General features: G+C 34.4%; 1 protein-coding gene across 1 annotated transcript; it reads left to right on the top strand.

Moving 5' to 3' along the window:
- Nucleotides 1-4,210: 4,210 nt before the first annotated feature.
- LOC139192043 (oligopeptide transporter 2-like) lies at nucleotides 4,211-14,007 on the top strand. Its single transcript, XM_070813147.1, has 6 exons — nucleotides 4,211-4,837; nucleotides 4,913-5,010; nucleotides 6,335-6,898; nucleotides 7,029-7,284; nucleotides 7,604-7,786; nucleotides 13,287-14,007. Exons 1-6 carry the CDS (start codon nucleotides 4,352-4,354, stop codon nucleotides 13,899-13,901), a joined length of 2,202 nt encoding a protein of 733 aa, XP_070669248.1. The 5' UTR covers nucleotides 4,211-4,351; the 3' UTR covers nucleotides 13,902-14,007.
- Nucleotides 14,008-17,086: the final 3,079 nt, after the last annotated feature.

Below are 17,086 nucleotides of genomic sequence, written 5' to 3'. Positions count from 1 at the left end.
GTATTGGCAGGTCGCAGCTAAAGAGTATGAAGGAGACCTCCCTGCTATAAATATAAGACGATGTGTAACATGCAAAAGCTCCTCTAATTCAACACACAAAATTGTCCTGTGTAAACCCTCGCTCTACGTGAAACCTCTCAAACATCTTGAGATTTTTATTATCTTCTTCGCCGACACATCTTCAGTTTGGATAAACAGCACTGTGAAGGCCACTAGTGACATCTTCAGTTTGGATAAATAGCACTACGTCGAGGTCGACTGGTTATCTATCCAAGTCTCGGTCGAAAAGGGTTTTCAAATCCTTATTGGGAGATGTCATCTCTTTAGTCTTCTCGGCGAAATGAGGTGTTACAGATTACTGGGCTCCGCACAGTAAGTTTTAGAGTTCAGCATTCTGACAGTCGAACCACATTCACCATCAAGACATAGATCTCTTTTGAGTACTTGTGTCCGTATAGTTTGGAGCTGGTTCGACGTGCTTTTACTCTTACGAATATAATCACCGTGACCGAATCTGATGCCGACGATCCGTGAACTTCGCAAGACTAGCAACTTTGTCTTCAGGCTCTAGAACTTGAAGGTTGAGACGTGTTCCTTCCTCAGCCAAAATCGCAAGGTCGAGAAGTCAACAGTGCACCCAACGCAACATCAACATATTTTACTCCTCGGCCGAGCTCGGCCGACGAGTTGGCACACCCGCATACAACCGAATGACGTAATTAGCTCATTAGTTACTCGGCTTGAGCCCCACGTAGGCTTGATAATTTTTAAGGTCAACAGATATAAAAAAGTTATGCACACAATGCAAGTTCAAATGATACAGCAGCCACAAGTTTGGTTAAAAGGTTCAACAGCAACATAAATAAATATTCATTTTTGAGATCCACTGATTGCGGTATGATCTTATCGCACCCAGCCACAATTAAGACCACATCTTCTGGTCAAAATATTTGTTGCAAGGCTCAATAGTCCAAATACAAAAATAGCTAGAAGAAGTCCCGCAAGAAAACTTTTTCTGATATCCAATATCTCCTTACGTATCAGCTGGAAAATAAAATTAATGAATCTTACAAATATCAACCAGAAATGAATTTTGGGGTTGTATTTAATTGGAATTTTGAGGAATTTAATTCTTTTTATAAATATAGGGGTATTTAATTAGGATTTTAAGTGATTCTCTAAAATTCAAGGTATATGCAATCTGGATTTCTTATTAAAATCCTTATAAATCCAAGTGTATTCAATTATGATTAAAAAAAATTATAACTTTATAGGTGTATTCAATTAGAAATTGATTTTAAAGAATTTGAAAAAGTTGAGGAATTAGAGGGAATTGGAGAGTTTGTAGTGTATTTTAAGTATCTACAAATATTACATCTCTCCATGAAATTTTGAGAGAATTGAATCAAAATTTTATATGAGAAATCTCTACAAAGCAAATCCGTTAAAATATCTCAAATACCCAATTAAATACAAAGTTTGATTTTTTTTTCGACGTATGGTAGCAGTGCCATCTACCTAAATGATTACAAGAGAGAAATTTTTTGAAGACTATAGAGAAATAGAAAATTTAAATCTTGCCCAATTAAATACAAAGGTTGATTTTTTTTTGAACATATGGTAGCTGTGCCATCTACCTAAATGATCACAATAGAGAAAATTTTGAAGACTATAGAGAAATAGAAAATTTAATTGCAAAAGTTCCTTTTATCTAATTTTCTCTTGCTTTTTTTTTTTTATACGAAAACTCATAGGGAGTATTTGCATGAAAAGATTATCTCGAAGACTATAGAGAAATAGAAAATTTAATTGCAAAAGTTCCTTTTATCTAATTTTCTCTTGCTTTTTTTTTTATACGAAAACTCATAGGGAGTATTTGCATGAAAAGATTATAGAAAACTTCATTTTAATCCCTAAATAAGATTGCTTTTTCAATAATACCGTATGTAAGATTAAAAACTAAAAATAGTCCTCCATGTCAGATTATAGTATTCCATGTCACATTTAATCATTTTTTAATAAATTTATTGCATTTTTAGTTTCCTTATTTACCCTTATTACTCTCTTAAAACCAATTAGAGAAACAAATATATAATTAATTTTTCAAGAATGCTTAATTAACTAGATCCATAATTAACATGTTTGTTATAACATAAACCTCCATGTGTTATTCCAATCAAAGAACCTAGAAAACTCAGAAACCATGATCAAACAAAAAAAACCATAAAACTTACAAACCAAAAATCTCGTTGTATTCGGAAGAAAGAAGAAAAAAAGGGCTTTTAGATGCCAAATTGACGGTGAATCTAGAGATAAATGAAAAAAAAATACAAATTGAGAAAATAGAATGTGAAATCACAACTTAATTGACCGTACCAAATTAATCGGACATACACTATATAGTACCTAACCGACCATACCGAATGGATAAGACCTAATTGATAGTACCTAAATGATTAAGGTGCATTCATATAGGTACTATGATTTAGGTGCATTCATATAGGTACCATGGTTTAGGTGCATTCATATAGGTACCATGGTTTAGGTGCATTTGACTTGGTACTATGATTTATGTACATTTGACTTAGTACTATGATTTATGTGCATTCGACTAGGTTATATGATTTAAGCACATTAGGACATGTTTTAAGTGCATTCGATTATGTATAATATATGATTTGGCTATTTATATTTCCTCTATGCTTTGAATGGTGATAATGAATAATTTGAATTAGGTATTTGTTAATTCTTGTAACGTATCACTAATATTTTTTTGAATTATGTTTATCATTTTAGAAAGTTAGACAATAATCAATGCCAAAAAATATGGAGCAAATTAAAATCAAATATTTAATAGGGGCATTATAGGAACCAAAAAAACGCATTAAATATTTAAAAACAAGAAAATATAAATTTTAATATTTATGCTGACATGGAAATTTAATCAAAGGACTATAATGAATATATAATCTAACATAAGGTTTTAATTGAATTTCAATCTTTATCAAGGATTAAAATGGAGAAACCCCAAAAAAAGACTAGCAACGACTCTTTTAAATATTCAAACTTTAGGAAACTAGATATTAATCCTTGAAAAAGATTATCTTTAGACTAAAACCTTAACCAAGATAAAAAACTAATTATAGTCCTTTGACTTATGTACAAGTCAGCATTTATATTTAATGTCAGAGTTAATTCCTTTTATGTAGTTTTTTTTCTTCCTATATTATCCTTGAATGAATTATAATGTCTTATATTTATTTTATTTATAACTTTTCATTTTTATTGCTAACATAAATGATTCTCCTTAAAAATGAAACTTTTTGTCCAACCCAAAAAAATTATCTTCAACCGTGTAAGAAGAAAGGGCTAGGGCCACCATCCACATCTAATATTTCTTCTTCTTATGCATCTAATAGTGCATGATTTACTTTTATCATTTTTTTCTAGTGTTGATGATTTATTTTTACCTTCTCATACATTGAATCTACCAATTTTTTCTTTTGATGTTTATGTATCAATATTTGCGCACCTATATATATGTACATAAGTATCGACACTTCCACACTGATACTTTCGTACCGATGCTAACGTATCAATATTTTCGTACCTATATGTATGTACCTACGTGTATGTACCTATATGTATGTATGTACCTATGTGTACGTATGTACCGGCACTTCCATACCGATACTTCTGTACCTATGTGCATGTATGTACCTACACATATGTACCGACACTTATGCAATTCCTATATATAGACAATAAGGAGTTGTTATACTTTTTTTTTGTGATATATATATATATATATATATTAAGGGTTATTATTTAATTTTTTTAACCTATTGTTTTTGTAGTTGATTTTTTCATCTTCGACTTCTTAAGGTGACTGACCTAAAATTACTATAGACTTAATTTGTTTGTCAGCAAGTATAAATTCGTATAATTTACCTTAGTTGGATTTATCTTATTGACAAATGGTTTATTAACGGAATATATTTAAGCCTTAATTATAGAATAGGTTGACAATTTAAATGGCAAAGTTTGTAAATATGGTAGGTAATAGAGGTATCTTATAATATGATGTGGCGGTGAATATTAAATTAGGGACTAAAATAAGATTTTGAAACCCATTAAGGTTATAATCTAAAAATTATCTTATATAGGTCCTAAAATCTAAATACCCCAAAAGATTATCTCGTCAATTCCCGACGACTTTTAATCACACATTAAAACGACTTTAAAGTATTTGAAAACAAACAAACAAAATCCCTCAAAAACCTCTTTTTACACTCTCACTCTTTTAGTCCTTTCACTCTCTCTCTCTCTCTCTCCCAGTGCCATTGCCGCCATGTCCACCACTCTTGAGATAGAGCCGGCCACAAAACACGACGAAAACGACGTTTCTCCGGTCGAAGAAGTCCGTTTAACTGTCTCAAACGACGACGATCCCACCCTTCCAGTATGGACCTTCCGAATGTGGACGCTAGGCCTCGCCTCCTGCGCCCTCCTCTCATTCCTCAACACTTTCTTCTCCTACCGCACGGAGCCCCTCATCATCTCGATGATATCCGTACAGGTGGCGACGCTCCCCATCGGACGATTCATGGCGAGGGTGCTGCCGAAGCGGAAGTTTCAGATAGGGTTGAAGGAGTTCTCGCTGAACCCTGGTCCGTTTAACATGAAGGAGCACGTGCTGATATCCATATTTGCCAATGCTGGCTCCGGATTCGGAAGTGGAACGGCTTATGCGATTAGCATTGTGGATATAATAAAAGCGTTTTATCATAGAAAGATCTCGTTCTTGGCCAGTTGGATACTTGTTATAACCACGCAGGTAACAATTGATTAATGTATTTATTAGGGGTTGATCTGCTGTTGAGTGCTGATTAATGGTAATTAAGGGCTGCAGGTATTAGGGTATGGGTGGGCTGGTATTCTCAGAAGGTACGTGGTGGATCCGGCGGAGATGTGGTGGCCGAGTAGTCTCGTTCAAGTCTCCTTGTTCAGGTAATTTAGAGCCAGAGAGATTTTTCGGTAGATCCAGAATACTATCACCTAATTGTTAGAATTTTGGCAAGAAACAGAAGAAGAAAAAATGTAAAATGTTAGTCAAACTCCACACTTTCACAATTCTACGCTCACAAAGCACGTCGTTGAAGATATTAAGGGGTGTGATCATAGACTCTTTTTTATTTTTTTTCATACGTTTTTTGACCGTCGAATAAGATAAATTGAAAAAAATCAAAACATTGAAAAAGATCAAAACATAAAAGTTAACAAGCTAACAAGCAGTGTGAAAGAAAAAAAAAACAAGGGGATAGCACACCCCCATTTTCAACACACGCTCCTTGACTTGACTTGGTGGAGATTCCCTCTCCTTCCTAGTAAAGCATGTGGCCTCTTCTACACCAATCATTTGTCTTGGTAATTTATATTAATATTAATACAACAACTTTAACATTAATATTTCAACACTAGTGTCACTATTGCATATACATTTCATCGGCCCAACTTAGCGCTACTCAAAATAGGTGTGACTTCTTTATATTCTTAATAAATGTTTGATATATTAAATTTATGACAATGAAGTTAAGAAAAGTTAAGTTTATAAATACATGTCATTCATTTATTGGGGCTTCAGAGAGACTAAATCCATTTTGAGTGCAGAGAATTTGGTCTTATGCATGCATGAGTGCTTAAAAGTAGCCACTTGTGATGGTTTGATGGTGGGGTAATACTAGGGAGACTAAAACTTTTAAACCAAATGATATGGTGATTGATCATTGGATTATTACTTAAGTGTTGATTAACGTGCTTATTTCCTATTGATGACACATCATTTTATAAATTTAGTTTAAAATTTTGATCCCCCTAGCATGATCCTTTATGGCATCTGCGCCAACTTGCGACTCATTCTAATTTCTAACAGTACTCAATGTTGATAAGTAGGGTTTAATCTTGTGATGTATCTGAGTTGTACGTAGTATGTAGTAGTCTTGAGTTGTTATAGGACTCTTATATGCATAGGTGTTCTATGTTTGAAAAGTTTGTGTGTCGTTTTCCACCAAACAATAAGATGGCTACTATTAATTTGAGTAATGCTGCTTTAGACAAGGCTACATTGTTGGTCATCATATAAAATGGGTCTCGGATATAATGTTAAGGGCATTAAAAGTGTTATTCTTGATGCCCCCATGCCTTGAAAATGACTCATTAAAACACCAATTACCAACTATCCATGCATGCATGTATTTTATTTTAGTTTTTGAACAAGAAATTAATAAGTAACAATGTCTCTAATTTTTCATTTTTCATTTTCCTTGATATGAAGGGCTCTACATGAGAAAGACAACAATCGAATGTCAAGAGGGAAGTTCTTTTTTATAGCACTCGTATGCAGCTTCGCTTGGTTTGTCGTCCCCGGCTATCTTTTCCCAACCTTGTCAACAATTTCATGGGTTTGTTGGATATACCCTAAGTCAGTCACTGCCCAACAAATAGGGTCAGGCATGGGAGGACTTGGCATTGGAGCCTTTTCACTTGATTGGACAGTCATAGCCTCCTACCTCTACAGCCCTCTCATCAGCCCTTTCTTTGCCATTGTCAATGTTGCTGCTGGCTATGTTCTTGTTATGTACATGTTACTGCCAATTGCCTATTGGGGTGTCAATTTGTACAATGCCAAGAACTTTGCAATCTTCTCTTCACATTTGTTTGACGCCGGTGGCCAAATATATAATGTCTCCGCCCTTGTGAATAACAAGTTTGAGATTGACATGCCTGCCTATGAAAGACAAGGACGCATAAACTTGAGTGTGTTCTTTTCTTTGACATATGGCATCGGTTTTGCGTCTGTTGTCTCGACCCTCACGCACGTTGCCCTATTCAACGGAAGGTAAATCAATTGAGTATTGCTATTTGTATCATCGCAACTGGTTATCTTGTATATCATCTCTTTAATACATGGCGAGGCTTATTATTGGAAATGAATGAATTAATATATACAGCTGTTGTTGTTCCAACAGAGAGATATATAAACAATACCGAAGGGCATCACAGAGTGTAAAGGTGGACATACACACCAGATTAATGAGGAAATACAAGGACATACCTAACTGGTGGTTTCATCTTATGCTTTTGGTGTCCCTGGTACTCTCTCTAGTGATGTGCATATTCATGAAAGATCAAGTCCAAATGCCATGGTGGGGACTTATTTTTGCAGCTGGACTTGCATTAGTTTTCACTCTTCCTATAAGCATTATAACTGCCACAACAAATCAGGTAAGCTTTCAACCCACTAGCCATCTAACTTGTTTTAGATTTGTTTTAGCTATATCATATATGTACTCTCTCATATGACCCTTTACCGTGTACAATCTCTCTAACAAAGGTGAGACCTAGTTATAAAGGTGGGTCAGTGCATGGCTAGGTCTCATACAAATAGGTTCCGTCTCTATTAGAGAGGTTGTACCCTAGATGGTAACTATAGTTGAGATGGTGCAAACAATTGTTTTCATGTGTGATTTAGTAGCCTTCGGATTTTTTTAAATCTGAAGTCTATTCGAACCATCTCAAAATTTTTATTCTTTCTATATGGCAGTCTCCAGGACTAAACATCATCACAGAATACATTATGGGATTGATATTACCTGGCAAGCCAATAGCCAATGTGTGTTTCAAAACATATGGATATATAAGCATGTCGCAGGCAATTTCCTTTCTCAATGATTTTAAGCTAGGTCATTACATGAAGATCCCACCTATATCCATGTTCATAGTCCAGGTACATCTTCTTGACTTGCCATTTTTTTTCTAATTGTAGGATAAAAAAGGGAAAATTAGTATTCGGTCTCTAATTACTAATGTTTATTGACTGAAATCTTATTAGTTTTCATATTTTGATCTAAGTCCATAAGATTAATGTAATAATGAATTTACATGTTTGTTACATAATTTTTTAAATAAAAATTAAGAATTGATTTAGAATATTAATACTCACACCTTTATTAAACTCCTAACTAATTTTCAATTCAAAACATTTCCAAAATAAATAAATAAATTATAATAAGTTTGCACCCATTATCTTTTTTAAAAAATGTTGTCAAATTTTTAATCTTATATGTACCCATTCATGTAATTTTTTTTTAACTTTTAATCTTAAAATGTACTCATTCTTAAATATACCAAATTGTTATATGTGAAATGTACCATTTTTTTTATATAAAATATGTTCAATTTTTTTTTCTAGTTCATTTTTAAACTGATATGGGTACATTCTTTTTTCTTGGATTTGAGAATGTATCCCTATCAAGTTTAATCAAAGAAATTTACTAATGTTATTAAGCCTAATATCTTTTGTTTTGTTTTTTTTTTTTTGTTTTTGTGATTTTGAAGAATGTACCCATGTTTTGGTACAATAATATTTTGGTTAATTTTGATGAATATACCCATGTTTATACACACACACACACACACACACACACACACACACACACACACACACACTAGTATATTTATATTTTAATATTTTTAATCCCACAAATTATGGTTTTTTATTTAAAATCTCATTAATATAAATAACTATAAATTTCAATTTTTTATTTTAAAAATATAGTAACATACATAGAAATAAATTATCACATTAATTTCAGGGACTTCGATCAAAAATTGAAAACCAACAAGGTTTCACTCAAAGAATATTCATAGTTAGGGACCGCATCCACAGTCTATCATAAAAAAAATATCATAACCATACTAATTAAATATAATCAGATAATTTCAATGTGTATCATGCTGCTATCAGTTGAAAATAATCCCTCAAGATGAGGAGCATTTCTTAAAGGGAAATTATTTAGGCACACCATTTTTTCACTTCATTCATATGCAGTTTTTTATTTTGGAGCAATATTAAAAATATGAAAATAATAAAAGAATTTCAATGAAAGTATTCATAAAGAAAATCACAACATCAATTATGTATGAGATTAATATAAACAATTAGAGATAAAGTTAGAAAAACTGACAAACTTGGAGATTGAGGCTTGCATAAATGCAATGTCCTAAAGAAAGAATTCCGCCCCTACTCTTGTGCTTGTAGTTCGATAGGCGTCTATCTCCCAGGATTCAACAATCTATAATCCGAAGTCAAAGCACTTCAATCTTCGGACTCTGGCGAACTTTATATATTCCGTACTCTCAAGACACGACTCGGAATTTGACACACGAATCATTTGAGAAACAAAGTGGGGAAACCCTATTTCTCAAGAGTAAAAATTAACTCTAATTTTCTATATATTATACCAATGGTTTCATGGGTTTATATAGAATCTAATTTCTACTTATTAAAGAGATGTAACTTTTCATCTATAAGTATACATCACTTATCAAGGGAATACACCTAAACAACATAACCTTTCTAAGAAATTGGTTAACACTATTTTTTCTTCAATTATTAAAATTATATATTACAATATTTCATATTATAATATATAATTTCTAACAATCCCCCACATGAATGAAAAATTAAGAAGAATTTGAGAGTACATGCGGACAAGAGATGCATCGGGAAATGTGTCTTTTGGACTTAAACCTACCCTAGTGAATACTTATCGGGTTTACTTGGTGACGCAGTGGATGTAGAAAATCTTGAACTATTCACCGCAGCAGTAAACTGAGACAATAAGCAACACACATCACTAATCCTAATATATTACGGTTCATACGGTTGTGTTCATTTTGGTCCTGAACAAATCCCGGATTCATGAGAGCTTTAGAGAATTTAGCCATTTCATTCTCATAGAAGCGACCCATTTCTACTCTCACATAGGTGACCACTGATTAAGAATAGTCTGCTCTATTCCTCTAATTTATAAGATATCACTGTCATTAAGTATAAATATACACCCTAAAACTTCTGCAGACAACACATTTCTTCCATCATAGGAATGAGGTATATAGTGTGTTAACTTCTTTGAATCATGCCCAACCAGTTTGCCTATTGAACTTAGACCATGGGATCTCCAATCAACTAAGTTAGGTTTTCGCTCGGCTGATTCATTAGTTATGTTGGCTTTAGCCTCATTCCCCTCGATGATCAACTTACTCTTTAGTCAAACCTTTAATAATTGGATCCACTACTAGGTTGACTATATCTTTAATGATGTGCACAATCCATCTTATGAAATTATATTTCATACGAGAGTAGTTGTTTTCCAATATTAAGTCCTCAAAACATATGTTCAGACTTACTAATAAGTAATTTGCTGACACTTGGGCATGTTCCCCCACATTTAAGGTATTTAAAGAAAGATCTCTAAAGCTTTTCATACCTTAAAATTACATATTATCACGTTTAGGTAGCAAATACTTCTTGTTAAGTAAATATCATTATATCTTAATGATATTTTAAGTTACCCCCACAATTTTCTCACAATTGTGATTGCGGAAATGCATGAGATTAGTAGAAACATATGAAACTATTCTAACTTCTTAGGCCTTAAAGCCTCACTAGTCTTTTAAGATAAGCACCTCTTTAGACCTTAGTCTCCTCTGCTTATCAATTCAACCGTCATTTTTCTAAGATGAAAGCAATTCATCCATAATGAGTTCAAGCTCAACGGTCTGATTATTCTTTTTCTTATCACAAAATCTTTCTTGCCATGTCCATCCATGATATAACAAACTCATTCATTGACAAATTTGAACGCACTTCTTTTGGCCGGTATGCAAGTGTATGTACACTTTCTATGAACTTGCAACTCTGACTAGTTGCAACCTTCATGTAGTTAGACAATGTCTCTTATTTTGCAAGATAATTTGAAGACTTAATCTTCAAGTATCTCAAATAAGGACATGCTTGAAGACTTAATCTTCCAAATTTTGCAAACATGTATGTGTCTAACTTGTATACCACATTCTAGTGCCTATCATTTAATGATAGGAGTGGGTTAGGTTCCATTCCGTTTGGTTTTTAACCCCAAACACACACAATTTGGTTGAAGAGGAAATACACTAAAAACCTCCAGGCCCTCATGTCCATTAGATTTTACTAGTGTTGTATTTTTCTCATGACCAACAGCCTGGACAAATGCAAGCATTATATGCTTCTCAAATATTCTTGCACAAATTCAAGTATTTATGTGTATGAAATGTTCATGTTTATCTTGTTAGCGAAAGTAGAATATTGCTTCGCAATGGATACATCCATTCAAATGGAGACCCATATATGTTCCTCGGTTCACTACCAAACCTCACCAATCATAACTGATTGTGTTGGTTAAAAGCACGAAATGCCTTTTCATGAAATTGTGTTCCGTAAAAATTAAACACCAAATCCGTAGGCAAATCCAATCAAATGAGCGCCTAAAGGCAAACCCAGGAAAGAAACATGCATGCATACTTATAAATACATGTAGTGCCCACAAACATACTTATCAGTTCCTTCCTGTAATCTTTTTGCATGTCGAAGACAAATAACTTGCCTTATCCTTGTCACAACCCACCCCACACAGGGTGGCATATATAATTCAAGTAATAAATGAATTAAACACAACGATTGAAGCAGCCATGTATTTCAGAGAAATACATTCATGCAAGGATCCAAGTGCATCAGATCCTTCAAACCAAAGACATGATTGAGTATTGACTTACAAACTGCTCATGATGCTCCACATTGTTCTTCGAATATACAGATACGATATAACATATATATGTCATTAAATGATAGCATGATATAAGTCCTCCCCTTGGCCTTATCATCACGAACCCAAACTATAAAGATTCTATAGTTTTATTTAAACATACTGGTATGTTTCCACCAACAGACATAAGTCTATGATGAGTTAAAGCCCCTGAATAGCCGAACTGTTTGGCAATCTCCAAATCCACCAAATATAAAACTGATATGCCATTTCTGATCAGTTTGGCACAAGTTCTTAGCCGCATATATATCAATCAAATGCCTCAAATTCAAATGAAGTTCCTTCCTTAAAGAGGAACTTATCCCAGGTATGGATATTAATCTGCAGTATGAACTACCAAATAAAGCATATTTATGTTTAGTTTTATTTATTCAAAGAGTATGAACAACCATGTCAAAACATATAATCGCAAAACCACAAATCAGAGTTACAAACATGATTGTATATGAAACACAAGTATTAAACAGACACCATTCATTTGTGTCTCTCAGTCTTTCTTTACCAGAATGCATTGACTTATTGCCATAATAACTGCCAATATTTAAAATCATACTATGCAAAAGGCACGAATCAAGAAAAGGCTAATACTTACCTTCCCCTTTGCTTTTCCCGTAAACTGCATATGCATCTTACAAACACATCATATTTTCTAATTATTCCAAATAAAAATTCTATCTTTAGATTGTTGGAGCAATATTAGAAAATATGAAAATAATAAAAAAAAATTCAATGAAAGTATTCATAAAGAAAATCACAACATCAATTATGTATGAGATTAATATAAACAATTAGAGATAAAGTTAGAAAAACTGACAAACTTGGAGATTGAGGCTTGCATAAATGCAATGTCCTAAAGATAGAATTTCGCCTCTACTCTTGTGCTTGTAGTTCGATAGGCGTCTATCTCCCAGGATTCAACAATCTATAATCCGTAGTTAAAGCACTTCAATCTTCGGACTTTGGCAAACTTTATATATTCCGTACTCTCAAGACACGACTCGGAATTTGACACACGAATCATTTGAGAAACAAAGTGGGGAAACCCTATTCCTCAAGAGTAAAAATTAACTCTAATTTTCTATATATTATACCAATGGTTTTATGGGTTTATATAGAATCCAATTTCTACTTATTAAAGAGATGTAACTTTTCATCTATAAGTATACATCACTTATCAAGGGAATACACCTAAACAACATAACCTTTCTAAGAAATTGGTTAACACTATTTTTCATTCAATTATTAAAATTATATATTACAATATTTCATATTATAATATATAATTTCTAACATTTTATTTTTTATTTTTCTTGCCATTAAATTGAACAGATCAAAACAAAATTAAGAGAACAAAATTATGAAGGGTCCCGTATTTAAAATGAGACACAGTACTCGTATAACTTGACTAACGGGAAATCAGTGTTCTCTTACTCTGGAAATAGAAAATGCTTATGGTGTTGGACTAAGAATATGGATCACCGATCATGTTAATTGCATGATCCAAACTTACAGTTCTGACAATACATACAACATCACTCATTACTTGAATGCTAATCTGTCCTTTCTTGCTTCACAAAATTAAAGTGCATAGGAACAATAATAGCTGGAACAGTCAATATAGGAGTTGCATGGTGGCTGCTGTCTAGCATTGAAAACATATGTCAAGATCAATTACTCCCTCCCAACAGTCCTTGGACTTGTCCTGGGGACCGTGTCTTCTTTGATGCATCTGTGATTTGGGGCCTTGTCGGACCAAAACGAATCTTTGGCTCTCTCGGAAACTACAAAGCACTCAACTGGTTTTTCCTCATAGGTGCATTGGGACCTCTATTGGTCTGGTTGCTGCACAAAGCTTTCCCAAGTCAAAAGTGGATCAAACTGATCAACCTCCCAGTACTTTTGGGAGCAACAGCTGCAATGCCACCAGCTACAACTGTGAACTTCAATTGCTGGATTGTGGTTGGAACTATTTTCAACTACTTTGTTTTCAGGTACAGAAAGCAGTGGTGGCAGAGGTACAATTACGTTCTTTCTGCTGCCCTAGATGCTGGAGTGGCTTTCATGGGGGTACTTTTGTACTTTTCTTTGACCACTTACGAGAAGAGCATATCCTGGTGGGGAACAAATGGTGAACACTGTGATTTGGCTACATGCCCCACAGCCAAAGGTATAGTTGTTGATGGTTGCCCTGTCTACTAATTCCCATTTCAAAAGAGATTTTAATTAGTATATATATTTATATGAAGAATGAACCAGTGTTCTTGATGAGACTGAATTCTATATTTACACGTTATAATTTTACCAACGATGCTGCTTCTAAATTAATACCTGGTACGGGAATTAGTTTGGGAAAGTCTTATCACGAGTGAAAATAGGCTGGTACTCCAGATACATTTCACAGCCCCGCTGGGCAATCTAAACTGAATCAAAATGCTGCTTATTCCTCTTCTGGTTATCCAAATGTGATTTATATTTATATATATTGTGCTCTTTGGTAAAGAAGTATTATCGATTGCAAACTCTGATCACAGCCCAATCATATTTGATTCAGAACTACAACCTATTAAACGTAAATCTTTATTTCTTTTTAAAGAACATTGGACACATGATCATTACTTTTTAACTCTGTTAACACAAGCGTGGAAATATAAGCCTTCTGCTCATAGATAATTATCTGACATTCAAGAACACTTTTCATTTAATCGTGACAGTAATCTCTATTGGAAAGAACGGGAAATAACTCAAACTTAGCAGTTTAACTTTACTGGAAGAGGCCTATTCCACACAACGGGCTCGAATTAATTGGCTCAAGGACCTGATGGTTTTCATGGTTTTTTTTTTCAGCGTTATTGGGATCAAATTAAGGGTAACATTTATGACATGTGTGGAGTGAAAAATAATACAGAAAATTTTAGAGTCGACACATGGATTTTTACATAATTGACGAGAATACCCTAATTAAATTGGCGAGACCCACATCCACTCTACGTGCAGTTCAACCCTCGAGAAGACATGAGCTGCTAATTACGACTACAAACTCTCCTGCCCATGGCAAAGAGAAAAGTCAAAAGTATTAAAGATATGATCAATTACTAAATCTTATTTTTAATACTCTACTAATTGAAGAACAACTCAATTAACACAACCATATCCAACTAAGGATATTTCAAATAGGGGTGGGCAAACAGGTCATGGACTTGCTGGTTGAGGCAGGTCTAAGAGGTTACGGGCGGGTTAAGGGCGCGGGGGGGGGGGGGGGGGTCAATGTAAATAGCGGGGTGGGGCAGGTCAAAATATTTGAGGACACGGGCTCTCAGCCCAGACCGTATCAACACTCCAACTTTTTATTGAGTAAATCTCCACCGTCCATGCCCATTTTCCACACATATCACAAATCACAATTCACACGGGTCTCTCTCAGTTTCTCGATCTCTCTCTCCATAATTCACACACCATCCGCCCTTCGTCGTCGTCGTGAATGGGAATTGCTCGTCGGTGGTTCATCGTTAACTCCTTCCCTCAGCGCCTCTCAACTCAACTGGAATTTGGGTTTGCTTCTCTGCTTGAGTGGGAATTGCTTCTCTACGGGATTTTTTTAGATGCAAAACTCTTTATGGATTTTATGCAAAATACTTTCTATGGGACATCTCCACGGCTAATTGGTCCAAAGCAACGCTTTCTGGGTTTTTTGTGAATTGTTTTATGCCAAATGCTTTCTGGGTTTAATCAAATTTTGATCAATACCATAGTAGTACACCAATCAATACTAAGTTTATTGTACTACAGTACTACATCTCCACCTAAATTAACAACCCCTCTCTCTAGATCTTTTCTTTTTTTTAATCATCATGAATGTTAGATTATTATTTTTTTAAGAGAGATTACTTTATACATATGAAACCCATCTAAAGGAAAAAAAAATAGACCCGTGGACCCGTAGGAACCGGCCCGTTTCAAATAGGCTGAGTTAGGATCTGTATCCATTTTTCAAATTTCTATTACCCGATCCGCCCCACCCCGTTTTATTTTCAAACCGGTCCGGTTCGATTCCTCTCATTTTGGGCCCAGCTCGGCCTGTGCCCAGCCCTAATTTCAAATATAATTCCAAGATATTATTTATTAAATAATATCTTTGAGATAATTCTTTGCTCATCCATCCTACGCATGACTCATCTTGGCCAATCGACTGCCGACACATGTGGCCGGCCTAGCTCTTATAAATACCTCGTCTCCACCAATCTCTAGTAAGCTTTTGCTATGCACTACACTCTCTCTCTTTTCAAAGAATTTGACTTAGCCATCGGAAATGTATTGGCCAACACCCCCCACCTCATGGGTGTGTGAGGTTTTGGCCTTGATCAAAGTGCTTATTTGTCTTGTAGATACAATTTCGTCAAAGCTAAAGATGGCGAATTTCGCTACCACAACATGGTCAATGCTTTTTATGATGGAGGCTCTGTTGAAATACTAAACCATACTTATATTACCTTAATTCCTAAGAATAATCCTGCTGAAACTTTTCATTAGTATCGACCCATTAGCTTACATAATGTGACATAAAATTATTTCTAAATTACTTGTTAATCGTCTCTGTCCTGTCTTAAATACCTGTATTTCGCAATATCAAGCTAGTTTAGTTGCTAATAGATTATGTAATGTAAGCTTCTTTGTACATTTCCAAAGAATTTTTTAAATAACAAATAGCTTGACTATAAAATTAGATGTGGAAAAACCTTTATGATAGAATTAATTGGGACTATCTATATTAATCTTTAAAAAAAATATGGTTTTGATGATAAATGGATTAACTAGATTATGCATTGTGTTTCTTCCGTATCGTATTCTATTTTAATTATGTAATAAAACCTTCTAAAGGATTTAGACAAGGCCACCCTATATCGCCTTATTTATTTATTCTTTGTATTGAGTTTGGAAAGAAACTTTAGTACTCGATCATTTCTTCTTAAAGAATTAGTTGGTGTTGGTCTCACAATTGTTCTCGACCACAAGCTGAAGATTTTGGGATGTCTTGGTCCTTCTTGATTTGTGCGGGCGTGCCAATTCGAGGCCTAAGATCAAGCGATTAAAGATAAGTTTGTGATCTTGGTTGTGCTTTGATTTGACTTCTTTCAATGCGATTATTGACCGGGGAAGGAACCATCTCAGTCGTAGGTTCTTCAATGCATCGGGCGCAAAGACTTTTGAATATGCGTTAGATGGACATTGAGTGGGTGTTGTCCGTGTGTACATGATGAATGAATGGATAGGTGGAAGCAAATTTGGTGATTGATATGGTGAGAGGTAATGCATGAGTAGGCGAATCTCATCAGACCAAATGACCTTGTCGAATTGATCAAATTGATAAGTAAATAAGTTACATTACT

The sequence above is a fragment of the Malus domestica genome, chromosome 15 (genome assembly GCF_042453785.1).
Source record: "Malus domestica chromosome 15, GDT2T_hap1".
Taxonomy (NCBI): domain Eukaryota; kingdom Viridiplantae; phylum Streptophyta; class Magnoliopsida; order Rosales; family Rosaceae; genus Malus; species Malus domestica.
The sequence above is the reverse complement of the archived record's forward strand: the minus strand, read 5'-3'. Positions and strand labels throughout refer to the sequence as shown.